General features: G+C 35.9%; 2 protein-coding genes across 3 annotated transcripts in view; one reads left to right on the top strand and one right to left on the bottom strand.

Moving 5' to 3' along the window:
- LOC129790477 (zinc finger protein ush) overlaps nucleotides 1-16,323 on the top strand; it is a 96,590-nt gene that overhangs the window by 69,393 nt on the left and 10,874 nt on the right. The window lies entirely within an intron of this gene.
- Nucleotides 1,203-4,888, bottom strand: LOC129790479 (group XIIA secretory phospholipase A2). The gene is made up of 2 exons (XM_055827977.1): nucleotides 4,399-4,888; nucleotides 1,203-4,341 (listed from the first exon to the last, which is right to left on the bottom strand). The coding sequence occupies exons 1-2, from the start codon at nucleotides 4,628-4,630 to the stop codon at nucleotides 3,956-3,958; spliced, it is 618 nt and encodes a 205-aa protein (XP_055683952.1). The 5' UTR covers nucleotides 4,631-4,888; the 3' UTR covers nucleotides 1,203-3,955.

Raw genomic sequence — 16,323 nt, forward strand, 5'->3', positions numbered from 1 at the left:
CTCCCTTCTGTGTGTGCACTTTATTTACCCAATGTGCCCATTGTGAAAAAAGCCACACCAAACCAATATTGAGTGCACCAAGTGAAGAAGAAGAAGGAAAAAAACATCTCTAAAAATTGAGAGTGAGATGGAGGGAAAAGAGGCTAAAAGACGGCGATGGAGAGAGGAAGATTTCAGCAAAATTATAAATTTAAATTCACCAAGCATAAGAATCATTGATACCAAATGGCTCGCTGAAAGTGTTCCTATGGCCTTTTGAGGGGATTTCAAGCGCGATAGAGATCTCTACGAAATACTATATATAAAATAAATATAGAATTGCAGGAATTTGTCTAATCGCATTGCAAAATCAAGAAAGACGCGAGAGTATGAAAAGAACTCCACATAAAAACTTATTGAGGAGATGGTATTCAGCCCACCAGGCGTCTCCACTGCCAAAAAGGGGGTTAATCAATTTCCTTGAAAAATACTGCATATATATCAAAATTTGTGGTTTATGAACTTTTATAAGATCTTCTAAATGAAAATTTTAAGTACTTTAAAGAAATTTAGAATAATTCTTTTGGGAAAGTTTGAGCTTTTATCTGGACGTTTATTCTTCAATTTTATTTATTTTTATAAAAATTCTTTAAGATTCTTTTACTTTTCTTTTAAAGTAAGTAAAGAAGCTAATTAAATACCTTCCTTAAGGGATATTGAATATATCACCTGGCGCCTCCACTGAAAAATAAATATATAAATTGAAAGATTTCAAGAAAAATCTCAAAAATAGGTAAAATAAAATTTTCCAAATAAAATGAGAAGAAATGTCAGGAAAGCCTCCAAAAAAAAAAAACGAACAGAATATTCAGTAAGAAAAGAATCTTTGACAAGAAGTGAAAAATCACTTGGCGGGAGCTTCTCTTCCGCGTCTTGCACCACCCACATGTGGGTGGGTGGCTTGGGTAACCCTCCAACGGTGCGGCATTGCAAAAAAAAATCACCCCGCCAGTGGAGGGAAGGGTCGTAGAGATAACGTACTGATAGGGCAGGTAAATAGCGGTTTTAAAATTACATCAATCATAGCTGTAAAACGATGGAAAGATAGTCTCTCGCCCATAAAAATATATAAATTCACACAGGGTGGAAAAAAATCCCTATATCAGACATTTTCGCCGCATGAAAACTCTTCTGTGCCGCCACCCAAATATTTTCCGCCTGTATTTTTTTATTAGATATTATTTATTGCACTTTTGGGCCCGCGTGACTTTGTTCCCCCTCAGTGAGAGTTTTAAATACATTTTATTTATATTATATATAGTACGTACCTATGCTTTTTTATGTTGCATGCACACACGTACAGCAAAAAAAATAAAATTGAGAGCCTGGAGAGTGTTATTGATTGAAATAAAATTGACTTTTCCTGGATTTTATCCCACAACGATGTGTAATTTTATTTTCTGAGCATGCAAAAGCTCACAAAAAAAAGCTTTTTTATGATTTTCTCGATGCAGCAAAAATGCTACAAAATAAAACTGTTTAAAATGAACTTTTAAAATTGAAAGGGTGGAAAAAAGTGTCTCTCTGTGTGTATATTGAAATGGAATTTTCAGGAGTCAGAGAGGGAGCATAAAAAATCATTATTTGTGAAGCTTTTTATCAAAAATCAATTTCTCAAGAGGTATGGTATCTATACACTCTCTGTACAATGTAATGCAAAGCACACGCAGAAATCAGACGAAGATGATCCTCCTCTCTTTCACAGAGACGCACAAGAGAAAGAATAAAAGGCGTCTTGATATTTATAGAAGATGGAGTCGGCTTAAAAAATCATTTTTCTCTGCCTAATCTTAATTGCAAGTGAGATAAAATATTTCAGGCGGCCTTTCAAGACTTTAACCACCACGAAAAAACCCAAAATGTATGGAGCATATTCCCCCCATCAGAGAGCCACAAATTTCTTCATCAAACCACAAAAAATAAGCAAGAGGAGATAACGCAAAATGAATCAAAAATTGAGTTTGTTCTCCTCGAAAGAAAAGCCACGAAATTGACCAAAGCGTGGATCTCAAGATGATTTAGATTATAAATGTTACTGACCCCATGCCTGTTTACAGCTTTTTATATTTTCTTAACACGGAATCGAGATAAAAAATTCTGACATCATTTTGCCGTTTTGAATTGTAAAATTAGGCCGATGGAAAAACATTTTTTTTTACTCTAATCAAACATTAAATGATATAGTAAATTAATGCACGATTTTCCCGAGAAAAAAAATGAGGGAAAAGTCTGAAAATCTCGATAATGCAAGAATAATTCTGATTGCGAAGGGAAATCATGCTTCTGCTATGGCTCTTAATTATTACCCCACACACAAGTCTGAGAGATTGAAATCTCACCCTCAGTGTGAGGGGCGGTAGTTGCCAGGGGGGTACGGTATAAGGGTGGAAAAGCGTGGTTTGGGAGGATAGCAAAAGCGCTATTTTGTGGCACAAACTTCTATCTGATGGCCGATTCCATCCACTGGAATGATGTATGGGGAGCTATGTAATCAAAAAATGAAGGGTGGTACAGTTAACCCCAAAACCATCCCCCTCACAACTTCATGCAAACCCTACAATCCATGCAAAGAAAAAGCACGAAAAGCCTTCTTTTCAGAGTTAATTTTTACACCAGAAAATTTTACCATCAGCCATAGCCAAAAAGCTGAAATTGCGCGAAAAAAATCATTCACAAAAAAATTGGGAAATAAATTATTTTTCCCATTGCGAATTATGCCAAAGTTGCGTACTGAATGGTTGAAAAAAAAAGCTCTGTGATATGGAGAATTTCACTTCATTTGTTGGTCATTTGTTGCTCGTGGTGCTTCAACCCTTATCTTGTACCAAAAACCCACCCCATACGCGGGAATTTCCTCACTGATAACAACAACATTTAGGCATATTTAATGTTCCCAGTGAACGTCCATCCTCCGCGTGGTTTAATCCACCAAACTCGTTGGCTTTCCGGGTGAAGGAGTATTGTGAATGATTGATTTACTGAAATTGCTCAAATATTAATTTCTTTTGGCATCTTTGACTTATTCTATTCTTCTAAGAAAATATGAATTCTTGGGGTCGATTCTGTCGAAAATCAAGAAACAAACTATCAAAATCTTTAAAGATTTTTCATAGAAAATAGAAAATCTTAGAACTGAACAATTGCAAAAAAGAAAAGAAAAGATTTTTAATGGAATTGACTATCTTATCTCAAGAAGATTTTTTAAAATAAATAGGATATTAAATATTTAAATATAGTCGGTTTTATCCTAAAAACAATTTCTTACGTTAACAATGAAGGAAATAAGAAAATTCTAATAATTTTTTTTGTAAGCTATGATTTTTTCTAAGTGGGTAACTAAAAGTATTTTTAATTACATTTAATTTTTTTTTATTAAATTTTGGTGTACATAACAAATACACAAATAATGATCCAAATAATTAAATTAAAAAATAATAATTAGGTACTTACATAATATCAATAAGGAATTTTCTTATTTTTTCCATACAAAAAAATTAATTTTTCTCTCAATTTTCCTCAACTTTGCAAGCAAACTGCAAAGGATTTTTTTTCCAACATTGTCATTCAATTTTTTTTCCTCTGAATTCACGATATAAAAGAGATATTTTTTAATTTAATTTTTGTCTCCAATATCTCCGAATATATAGTTTTTGCGAGAAAAAAAGCGCATTTCCGAGAAAATTTATTGGTTTTTCATACACAGTGTGCAACATTGAAAAAAAAAGTGCGAGAGAGTAAAATTTAGCACTATCATAATTTCTCCTCTCTATCACAATCCGATCTTGGATTTAGTTTTTTTCCCCTCGTAATGTTGTGGAGTAATTTAAAAATATAAAAAAACGTCGGCTTAAAGGTTTGATTAAGGGGTGAATTAAGGCAGCATCGTGGAGTTTTTTTTTAATTCTTTTAATTTAATTTAGTTGTAATACTTTTTCTTTGACCATTTGTTGTCCGTCTGTTCGGCGCAATAGCAACTCCTCTGCTGGGCATCGAGGTAGGATTTACAACCGAGTGTTACGGTGCCGGAGAAGAGCATCTTGGCGGCTGCTTTGCAACCCTTAACAGCCAAGTCTCCAACGAGGGTGGCTGCTTCGTAGGTTTCGCAATGTTTGTAGAGGCATCGCTTGAATTCAATGTCACAGAGTTCCTTGTCAGCATTGCAAGTCTCATAGCAAAGGTCATGAGCATCACAGCACTTTTCCATCTCAACAGCCGGAAGGTATTCTGTGCTGATTTTCATCCCCAAAGCTCCACATCCATTGGCAGCGGGGGTGTAGAATTTATTTCGAACACCCGGAACGTCTACAAGTCAAAGCAAAATTTAGAGAGCTTTTCAAGGCTTTTTATTAGTTCTCTCACCTCCTGGACATCGATATATACAACTATCCTCCACGGCAGCGTCGAAAACTTCATGAACACTCCTAAATTTCCGTGCTACCACAATGAGATTCTTGAAAACATCCCCAAAAACAGCCTCAGCGGCAATTATTGCATCCCTCAGAGTTGCTATTACATTCGACCCATACCCCGAGTACACATACGTAACAAAGGTCAGCACATAAATGGCAATTCTCATATAGGAAAGATGCATTTTCCACCAAGAAAATTTTCACTCTCTAACCAAAATGTATTTCGTGATGAGAAAAAATGTACTTTTATGTGATGCAACGCAGAGGAAACTGTCAAGAAAACTCACTCTCTGTCAGAGATTTTCTATGCGAGACTTGCTGACGGTATGGGAAATTTACTTTGCTATTTATAGAGCCGAAACTCACAACGAAGTCTCGGAGAGACTCGAAGTTAGAGCACAAAATAAAAGTCGTTTTAAATAAACTATAAATTATTGTTTGGGCTTTTAAATTAAAAGCTCTGCAAATTTTGGGGAAAATTCGAGTTTTCATTAAAAAATATAATCCTGTTTTTTTTTTTGAAAGCCTAATAAAGCTTTAAATATATAGGAAGTTTATTAAACTTTCTAAAAATCATTTGTAAAACCCTCTTCCGATTTTTTAAAGTTTAATAAAGCTCTAGATATATGAGAGCTTAATTCAGGTTTCAAAAAAATCAAAAGAGAGTTTAAAAATGATTTTTAACCCTCTTCTGACTTTTTTAAAGCCTAATAAAAAGCTCTAGATATATAAGAGCTTAATTAAGCTTTCAAAACATCAAAAAAAATCAAAAGAAGGTTTAAAAAAAATTTTCTAATGATAAAATCGAATTTTCCTTTCGACTCATAAAATGAATTAAAGAAAATTTTTCTCTCAACACAAAAATTCCTTTGATAATTGCGTGGTGAAATAACAAGAAAATCCCGCCCATTTTGCCACCACGTCACCTTCGACTAAATAAAATTCCATTCACAAAATTGCATCTGCTATGGCAAAAATCCGTGGGAGAAAATTAATGGCGCGCAGGGTGAGAAAAGCAGTGAAAATGGCAATTTGTAAATGATTTTTTTTTGTACGAAAACGAGATTCCTCAAAAAAGAATGAAATTACAGCTTTTAGGACACCACTTAACACCTGCCAATTGACACCCCGCGGGGGTTTTCTTCATCACATGCAATTTGCTTCTTGCAAATCTCCGCCTCCCATTTTGTATAGCTTCCTGCCTCATACCATTCAAGCCCACCGCGCACAGTGCGGTTGTGGCCCAATTTGCATATTCTTATGATGCTTTCTCGCACTTTGCAAGTGGCTGACGGTGATAAGGAAGCTTGCAAAGCAAAGGTGCCTCGTCGCCGTGTAATGCCGGCCGGAGAGACTTGGATGGAATAAACGGAATAAACCCATCCCGGTGAAGAGTGGTGCTGGCAATTAAATTGATTCTGTGCGTTTTGTTTGCGCGGGAAATGAATTGTGCAAAAGCCACCATGCCGCAAGTTGAAAATGTTGCTCCTACCTGTGGTGGACAGATTGCCAATGTTTCCATGTGTCTCCATGCTAATTGTCCATGTCACACAAGATGGTTTTGGAATTGTGAGTGTCACACAGTGTAATGCATACGACGAAGAATAGGGAGGAGAAAAAAGTGCGAAGGAGAAGCATAAAAACCCGCGAAGAGAGGAAGACACCTTTTTCTTTACATACACACTGAATGGTGTGTTGTCCCACAGAAGAGGAGAAGAATGGCTACATAGAGAGTGGAGGGACATCTTGTGAGATTTGCGAAGCACATAAAATCTCATCCCAAATGTCAACGGGAGCCCATTGAAGTGTCACTTTGTTGGCGGCTCCATTTTTGATGATTTGCGCTGCGTTCAATTAACCGAGATCCACATGGAAAATCGCGCGCGAGCATCTAACAAGCACCACACGAATTAACTCACTCACTGCTGCCTGGCTACACACTCATCGTTGTCTTCTTGCTAACCATCCATGCAGCAGCCTACATGCCGCTCCTGTGGGCAGGTGAAATTGATGAATGACGATTCATCGTTGAGACAACAATCGCTTCAATTGAAGGGCCCCATCTTCAACAAACCAAGATAAAGGAATTTTGTGTGAAGGATGATTGCTAATTAGGGGGAAGAAGAATTTTTAAATATGAAGGAAAGGATTTTTTTCTAATGAAAAGGCTGTCTGTGGATTTAGGAATAAGGAATTGCTGATTTTTTCACTCCTAAAGCTCAATTGAAATTCATTTTCAAAGAATTTTATGAAAGCTCTCATTGTCAGTAGAACCTAAAGCTTTGAGAAAGTTTTTTTTTCAGATTCTTGATCTTTAAAAAGAATATAAAAAGTTTCTTAGATAAGATGAAAAATAATTAATAATTTAGGAAAAAAAATATCTTTTCTTTAAGAGTTTAAGATAAATTCTTTTTTTTTTAATTAAAAAAAAATTTAAAAAGAAAAAAATAATGTTAACAATTATATTAAAAATATTGCAGAAAGGCTAAAACTAAGTGTGGAAGCAAATTTACCTTATTGTGACGCAGAAAAATACTAATGTTGACTCAAAACTCCCTTATCGCGACTCAAATTTTCCCTTATTTAGACTCAGCCTTTGACTAATGTAGACTCCATTTTTAACTTATCTGTACTACAAAAATACTTAATGTATCTGCGAGCTTTAACTTAAGGCGACGTTAAAAAAAAGTAAAACAGCGAATATTTTAAATGAACAGAATCTTATTAGTGGAATATTAATCTATCAAAGAAAGTCTTTCTGTTTTTTTTTGTGATAAATACTTAAATAAATTTAATAACCAGGCGCCTCCATTTATATTTTTTTACGTATAAAGTGATTTTGAAATGTAAATTGGAATCACTACATTTTCAAATATTCAATGGAGACGCCTGGTAGATTTTGAAAAGCTTTCATGGATTAATCAAATAATTCTCATAGAATAAAGTAAAAATTCTTAATCCTTAAACAGAATGTTCTTAAATATTCCTTTGAATGTAGGGACCAGAGCTTAATCCTGTCCTGTTAGCTTTAGCGTCCAATTTGGTTCGATTTGTAACTCTTCGTGCAATTATATTGGCATTAAACACGGAGCCTATCGGCCCCAGGATAGGATCCAAATGGCATGGTGTGAATAATTTGTAGTTTGTGGCTCAATGTGGGAAATTTGCAATATTTTATTCTTACGGCTTAACGCGATTCTCGCGCTTTTTTTCCCGGACAGACTAATGGTCTCAATTTGAAGTATCCTCCGTACGGTATATTAATCCCTATCTCTATCTCAAAAGTGCACAAATTACTCGAGTGTGTGTGTGTGTATCTCACAGCCCATCCTCCCAGGACTATTCCAGGATGAAATGAACAGAGAAAAGTTTTCAGAATGGGCGAGGAAAAAAACGCGAATTTCGCATAGAGGGAGAGCGAGAGAGAAATTAGTTTTAAAATATCTCGCCTCATCTGTGGGAGCAACAGTGGAAATCCCCAGAAATTCCGCAGGAGCAAATGAATTAGTGCCAACGAAGGATCGTATTTTTTGTGTGTCGTTCACCCCCCTTGGCTGCTTCCCTAGGAAATCCATTAGTTTTCGCCGTCTATTGGATTTGTGTATAGTAGATTATCTCTGGGGCGAGGGGTTTTAAGTGTTGCACAACCGGAAAGAAGATGTATTGCGTGTGATGTCTGGGTGCCAAATAAATCTATGGGGTTTCGCGGATATTGCCTGACTAATTGCTGAAAAAAAATCAAAGAGAATTCTCTATTTTTCCCCTTCTCACCCTATTTGGAAAATTCTTCTCAGGAAACTCTTTGTGGGGGGAGAAAATTAATCTAATAAGTAGCAAAAAAGAATGTTTAAAGAAGAGAAAAGTTCAGGAAAATGTGCCAAAGCTTTCAATCAAAACGAATCTCAATCCCCTGTTCAATTATTACCTACTATCCACCCCGCTAAGAAGCACACCCGCACCATGTTGAGAAAACAAAAAGATCCGTTGCTGTCGCGAGAGATGAAAGACATTGATGGGTTAATTTTCTTCAACGAAGAAGAGGTGTGAATGCTCGAAAAATGTCACTCCTGGGTGGCTTCATTGCCGACAATCTGCCACGAGGCATCCATTCCACACTTTAAAAATATATATAATAACATAATATCGCGCGACGAGAGTGATGAGACAAGGAGAGTGATTCTGCACAAGAGAAATTATATTATGGAGGCACACACGGTGGGAGAGTGGAAAAAAAATTGAAGAAGACAAGATGATGACTCAATTACCATAATCCCATAAATTCCCAATCGATGTCTAGCGATCTTCGAAATTATTTTCGAGTCATACATAAATTTTTCAGATTAAATTTTTCGCTCTCCTTTCGGCTTTGCGCGTCCCACTGCTAATTTTGCCTGAAACCGCGATACAGTCAGATTTGGCAGCTATTGTAAATGATTCAACTGAATAACTTGAAATGATTATATTGCTAATAAATTAAAATTTATTTTAAATCTTTTGTATTTGAGGAAAATTCATTAACTTGTTTCAAAAAGAACAAAAATTTATTGAAAGGTATTTTTTGATGTCAAAAAAATTCTTTGCTGGACTTGAACCTGCGATTTTACGGTTTGCAATATAAGGCATATAAACAAATGATCCAAATGAGATAAAAAAATATTTTTAAAATCATTTTCTGATTAAGCCCAACAGATCCAAAAAAAATCTGTAAAAATTTGTGTAAAAATCAAATCTTGACCAGAACTATTGAGTTAAGATTTCAAGATCGTAATTTCCTAATTAAATACATTCAAAATTAAGTTTCAAGATTAAAATTTCAGGAATAATCGATAATTTTTTACATAATCCTTAAAGATTTTATTTAAATAAATTTAAAACAAAAAAAAAACTACAATAATCAAGGACGTGGTCTAAATAAAAATCACAAGGAATTGTAAGCCTGATGGTTTCCATCCTGAGCTTTTTACTCTTTTGGTGTCTTTTTTGTCAAACTCTCATGCACCAACTTGTGCGACTTGGCGTTATCTTTCCGTTGAATTTTTCCGCCGCGACGTCGGTGGGTGGCGCAACGGAAGAGTCTGGTGATGTCGAGAGAGCGAGCAGGAGGGGTTGGAAGAGTGTGAAATGGCTATGAGCTGTGAGAGGAAGGGGGGTGTGTATGAATAAAATTTAATCTCTCTCCGATCGGATTTTAAATAATTTTTCCCACCGTCGAAAGGGTGTCCGCCCCACGTGGCTGCGGGGGTGGGAAGACACTCGACGGTGAGGCACAGATGAAGCTCTTGAGGAAATGGTTTGGTTTTGAGCGTGCTGTGCGGGGGTGGTGGTGGCTGCATGGAGGGCGGGAGGACTCCCACCAAGCAGAGCCGGAGATCAATTTTAGATTTTGGGGCGGATTTATCGCTTCCGTTCCGGGGAAAAAGGGTTGCTTCACTGTCTTTCTCCCTCACCCGCACCACCCCCATTGCATATGAAGTATCTCTCAATGCACTTCTCTTTTATGTCCAATTTCAATATATAGTCTATGCACATGCATTTTTATGTGATTTATGCGACTCCATATACTCTTTCGATCTTCTCTCTCTCTCGCAGAGTCTTCTTTTAATCGCCATTCTTCCACACGAAGCCCCATATTGCAATAAAAAAAATCTCATCCGCACACAGCAGCGAATTTATTGATAAAATGCAGAAAAGTCAATCACTTTTCGGTCGACTTGGCCTCGCATGCCCAAGATAGGGAAACATTCTAACCAACTCTACCCGACGCGATATCAATCATCTTTCTCTTGGGGAATTTTAATTCAATCCATATTCAATTTTTCACCCAGTAGTAAATCTCACCTCGTTGCACTTTACTCGCTCCACTCTCGCACACCATCCTTTGCCAATAAATAAACAGTGCTTGCTGGGAAAAATTCAAGCTAGAGATTTATGAGGTGAAAAGGGTTAAAATTTGTCGTGAAAATTCATTTTTCTCTATTTGCGCAAGATTTTCCTTAAAAGAAAATTCTTGGTAAATTTTAATGAAGCTTTTGTGGGAAAATCCATGGACATTTGCTAAGACATTCACGTGGAATTTAACTGAAAGTTAATCTATGAAGCTTTAAGTTTAATATTATTATTTTTTTAAGTTTCAAGGGAGCTTTTATTAAGAATTTCCTAAGATTTTTCTAAAACCTCCATGGATATTTTTATAATTTTTCCGCAATAACTTCCAAAATAGTTTTTATTAATATTAGAAAGTTTTAAAAAGATTTTAAAAGGTGAAAAAATTATATTTAAATAATTGATTTAATTTTGTCTTTCAGCCTTTAAAAAGGTCTATTAGATAATTCATAGCTTGAGAATTAAATTTTAGAAATTCCAACGATTTTTCTTATAATTCCACGGATAATTCAATGAATTCTCCACATAAAATTTACATAGAATTTTCAATTTAAACCTTTGTTAATTTTTTAAATTTTTTCACACCTTTACAAACATCCTGTAAAATGAAAAATCATGACAAGTAGAAAGCAAAAATAAAATAAAAGCAATCTTCATGCATTCCGTGGTGGAAAATTAGCTTCATGTGTTGAGAAGAGACCTCTAAATCTTTCCCATTGCACTTGAAAATGTTTTTGAATACAGTTATTGATTCTTCGTGCCAAATGCTCACGAAAGGCGATTGATTTGGCGATAATTGTTGCACCATTCACTGTATTATGTATGGTGTAGTTGCGCGATTGGGGCGATTGGGAGGGCTTCTTGCGGGACCTTAAATGTTGAATCGAGTATCTCACGCACTTGTGCACCAATGCAGATTGTTGCGTTGATGAAAAGTCTCTTTGCCACAACATTACAACGGCGGGAGGCAAAACAGTTTTGTGGTGGTATGGAAAGGAAAAAGACCTGCATACGCGAGTTTCAAGGCAATAATACAGAGAGAGAGAGAACAAATTTTTCGCAACATTTTAATTGGCCGATTTTATCGTCGATGGACTTCCATTATAATTTTTTTCCGTGATTCTTTCCTTATCTTTTGCGCGCGGTGCATTGTATTGCGGGAGGTTGTGGTGCGGAGAGATTTTCAGCGAATGAGGGAGTTTTTATTCATTTGCCATGGGATTATGTATCCTGGGCAAACCAATAATCTCCACTGTCAGCATTTGACTATATATAATATGTATGTAAAGGGCTCCTCTCTGCAATGTACAAAGTATGTAGCAAATGTTGAAGAGCATCGTTGGGTGTTTGGAAAAGAAAAACTAAACAACATTACCCAGAGAGCAGCACAACACACACAGCATCAGATTGGGATGCGAATGGTACAAAATGCTCCCTGATAAGAATTTGCTTTTGCTATTATTATTTTGCATTTGATGGTGGCAAAGGGAGCTCTTGTGGGTCAGGGGGGCGGAGGCACACACCACAAGCAAAAGAGAGAGAGGGAGAGCGACTCTCTTCCACTGTATTTTGATAATGTGTAGCAGATTAGACGAGTTTATGTTACTTCCACCAAAGTCACGAAATCGCGAATTGTGAGAGATGATAATGGTTTTGTTATATGGGGAGAGTTGGTGCTTTTGGCTTTGGGTGCACAAGTGCCATGTGGAGGGAGAGCGCAGGCCACTGAGGGAGGCGGGCGGGAGGACGTGTGGAATCCACTTGGCTTCATCTTCATCTTCATTCTCTCCTCTCGGGTACTTTTTTTTTTGGTTGTTGAATTTTGTGAGAATTGCACGCGAGAGCGAATGCGATAAAAAAAGCTCTTCACATAATTTGCTATATATGTTGAGCAACAATTGTCGAATACGACAAATTTAGCAAGTGTTCCAGCAGCAATATCATCACAGTTGGAGCATTTAGGGGCACACAAATTCGCAGGGGGTGTATTTATACTTTTACCTGCTTTCTTTGCAATCGTTTTTTCTTGAATTAAGTCAATGGATGTTTATCTGAATAAAAATATTCGAACTATTCCGATGATTCGCCAAATAAATTTAAATATTCAGCAGACTAAATTCTATCCAAAGAAGTGAAATTCAATTTAGTACTTTATATAGGCTTTTTAGTACATTTTCCCATTTTATTCAGTATACTTTTCCATCTAGAATTTACTATGTTTTCTACTAGAATTTAGTTTTTTTTTTTAATCCAATCTTAAGAGGTAAAGTCAATAATTAAAAGTACTAAATTCTTGTCAAAAACATACTAAATTCTATCCAAAAATATAGTAAATTCTAACTGAAAAAGTTCTGAATTCAATTGGAAAAAGTATAATAAATTTAATTTAAAGCCAAAAAAGTACGAAATTCAATCCTGAAAAATACTTAAAAGCAGTAAATCCGTACCGAAAAAATAGTAAATTAAAGTCGAAGAAGTACTAAATTTTAGCTGAAAATTGGAATATTCAGATCTTTGGAAATGTTGTTATTATTCGCCAAAACACTTAAAATATTCGGCAGATAAACACGCCTTGTCCTAAGTGAAATAGTTTGACGGACCCACTATATATATGTAACTTAAAAACATAAAAAAGTACATTAATGAAAACTATTAAACATTTGAGTTTTCCAAAGGAAATAAAAAAATATTGTTGTAATTAAGAATCAGCTAGAATTTTATTTTTTAACAGATTCTCTCAAGACTATTCGACATAATAAAAACAGGCTCATACGAAAGATTTAAAAATCCGATTTAAAAAGTTTTCTCTTTAAAAAAAAATAAGAAAAATAAAAAGTTAATAGAAGATTTAATTTACAAATAATACTGACAAATTAATTAGGAAAAATTAAAATTTTATTTTAGCTTCAAATAATATTTTTTTAGCTTCAAATAATAATTTTTAAATATACTTTTACTCACAAAAAAAAAACAAAATATAGCCTTAACTATTTTTTTATGTATATACCTACATAATAAATCAATGAAAATTGCATTGAATAGTGAAATAAACAATTTGAAATTGTTTTAATCTCCGAATGAGTGTTGATGGTTGAGGAGGGCTATAAACTCTCCATCCTGTGATCAATTCTGTGTGGAAATGTTTATGCATGAAAATGGCAAACAATTATTATTAATTTCCACCTTCTCGATAACACACACACATACCCTGACAATGCTTTCTCTCTCTCTCTTCCTTTACTACCCCAAATGGCACACGTTCTCCCCCATGCCACCCCCACCCTTACGCAACTGAATAGTCGCCCACCTATAGTGGACATTCAAAATGAACGATAATTAATAAGCCATTTAACAATGACGATGTGCATTGTGGATTTGATGAATGGATTATATTGGACGATGATGATTGGCACGATTTGGGGTTGCTGGGTGGACGCGCAGGGGGGTGCCTGTTGAAAGTGGGCGATGGACAACCACCCAAAATGGGCAGAGGTCGATGGTGATGACGACTGCAAATGCATTTTGTCCCAAGCACGCTACAGGAGCCAAATGCGATAGGATCTCCAGCAGGGGGTAAAATGAGGATCTATTTGCCATTCATTTGGGAGCTGAACTGGAGGTAGATGGAGCAGGGGGTGTCTGTAGGGAATAATCAGCTACCTATAATTATCACCCCATCCCCTCCCCACTCTTTTGTGCATCCCAAAATCATCCCCAAACTCCCCGGGCATCATGAGGCTCATTTTGGATGGATGACCACTCAATCAATGACCTGCTCGTGTAGACTTTAGTGCGCGCGAGAACCGCTGAATGGCGGATGGGTTGCAAAATTAATTGACTCAATATCAGGCACAGAGTTGCATTTCCTCAACTATCTCCTGTTACAAATCATCCTCACTTGAATTGCCTGAATTTATTATTTTGAAGCTATAATATGTTGTTATAGCAAATTATACATAAATTCAAATTGATTTAAATTCAAAATCATTAATAGATTCAGAAAAAATCTACTAAATCATTTATCTGCTGAGAAAGCAATTAAAGGAGCTTATTCATGGGAATATGAGAAATTTCCACATTTGTTGAACAATTAAGACAAATTTTATCTTGGGAAGAATAAAAAAAGAATAAGAAATCGCCAGAGAAACTCCCGATGCCCCTCATGGGGTCAGCAGAGAAGTCAGTAAAGTTTTCCCAAAAATACAAACTATGACGTCACTATTATAGTTTTCATATCTTTTAATGTATAAAACAAAAAGATTTTTTGTTAAAAATCATCGATGTAGCGTTATGATAAACTGATCACTTTACACTTAAGATGACGTCATTCTTTGCATTTTTTGTACAAATCTTTTCAGTGAAAAATGAAAAATATTTTTAGCGAATTTCTTAATCATTTGTGGTCCTTTATAAAATAAACCGTGTCAAGAGTAAAATCCCACAATTCTTCAAGAAATCGCTAAGTCAGTTTTGCCCTCAATTTCGTGCGGAGGGGTCATAAATTCAGTAAAAACCAATAAAAAGAATGTAAAAAATTTCATTTTTAAAGACAATTAAATCGAGGAGATATGAAGCAACATAATTGGGCTTGCAATGATACTTCTGTCGATCATTAACTTGAGATTAATTCCTCACAACACGAAAGACCATTAAGAATTTTATCACGAAAAGATCGATAAGATCATCAAACATCGACAATTTAATCATTTCCGCGTTGCAATTGCAGAAAGGTTGAGTTCTTTTTCTTATTTAAAGAGAAATTGCATGAGGATCACCTGCTTATGCGCAAACATTCCGCAAAAATTCTGTCTGCGAAGATCCTCCTTGTCCGCCCCTTTTTGGGATTTCCCTCTCATATGTTAAGCTGCGCGTTGTGTGCTCAAAGTTTATTTTTTGTTGTTGTTGCTGCAAATCCACCTTCTTGTTTACTCTGGTTGAGCTGAATGTTTTCCAAAGTTTGTATCACGAATTTCTTGTTCTTGTACCATGTTAAATCAGAGCTGGGTGTATTCCCGTGGAAGATCTTGTAGTTGGAAGTTGAGGAACATAGTCCGTGTACTATGCTACACCGCATGTGTTTTCAGCTTGTTCCAGCAATCTCACCTCTTGTGCCGGCGCTGCTTATGCCAAGGAAGCCCCAATATTGTGTGTGATGGTGCCAAATGGAAGGGAAATAGAGACATTTCGCGCATTAAGAGCGACTGCACGAATGATGATGTGCCGTGGAGTGATGATGTGAAATTTTCCTCCGTTTTTGATGATGTCTAAATTACCATTTAGATCTCTCTCTCTTGTGTGTGTCCAGAAATTAACTCTCGTCTCTTGCTTTGCTAATTCACATCTCTCTGTAGCGACTTTCAAGACCAATTCGTGACTCTATCGACGGCACAAATCACCCTTTTTGCTCTTCTTTGAATTTTCGTGGGAAATTTTTGGCGCCAAAAAGCTCCCAAGTTCAAAGTTCCCTCTTCCTTTCACACCTCAACGTTTTGCAAGAAATTCAAAAAAAAATCAAACTTCAACCCAATATATTTCTCATTCCTTCAACAACAAAAGAAATGTTAAAACAATAAGGAAGAATGAGTGTGGATGGGTGGTTCGTATAGGGAAGAACAAGGCACAAAACAAAAATTGTTACGAGAACAAAATTGGTTGGGAAGGAAGGACGGAGCAAAGGGAGGAGGAGAGTTGAGAAGAAAAAAAAAGAGCAGACAAACAACACAGTTCGATATCTGAAGCAGAAATCAGTTCCCTCTCTCGCCTATGTATAATTAATTCCTTTATCTAGATAAAAACCGAAGGCATTTCATATCTTTTAACGAATGGATTCAATCTAAAGCGAGACTTTCAGTTTTATTCCAAACTTTTCTGGTCGTTCTTCCTTTTTTTTTCATTTTACTTTTTTTCATCCACTCTTCACGGATCCCTCCACGATTCTCCCTCATTTTAGATCAATTCTAATTCTTAATTATTGCTACACTGCTGGGGTGTT

The sequence above is a fragment of the Lutzomyia longipalpis genome, chromosome 2 (assembly GCF_024334085.1).
Source record: "Lutzomyia longipalpis isolate SR_M1_2022 chromosome 2, ASM2433408v1".
Taxonomy (NCBI): domain Eukaryota; kingdom Metazoa; phylum Arthropoda; class Insecta; order Diptera; family Psychodidae; genus Lutzomyia; species Lutzomyia longipalpis.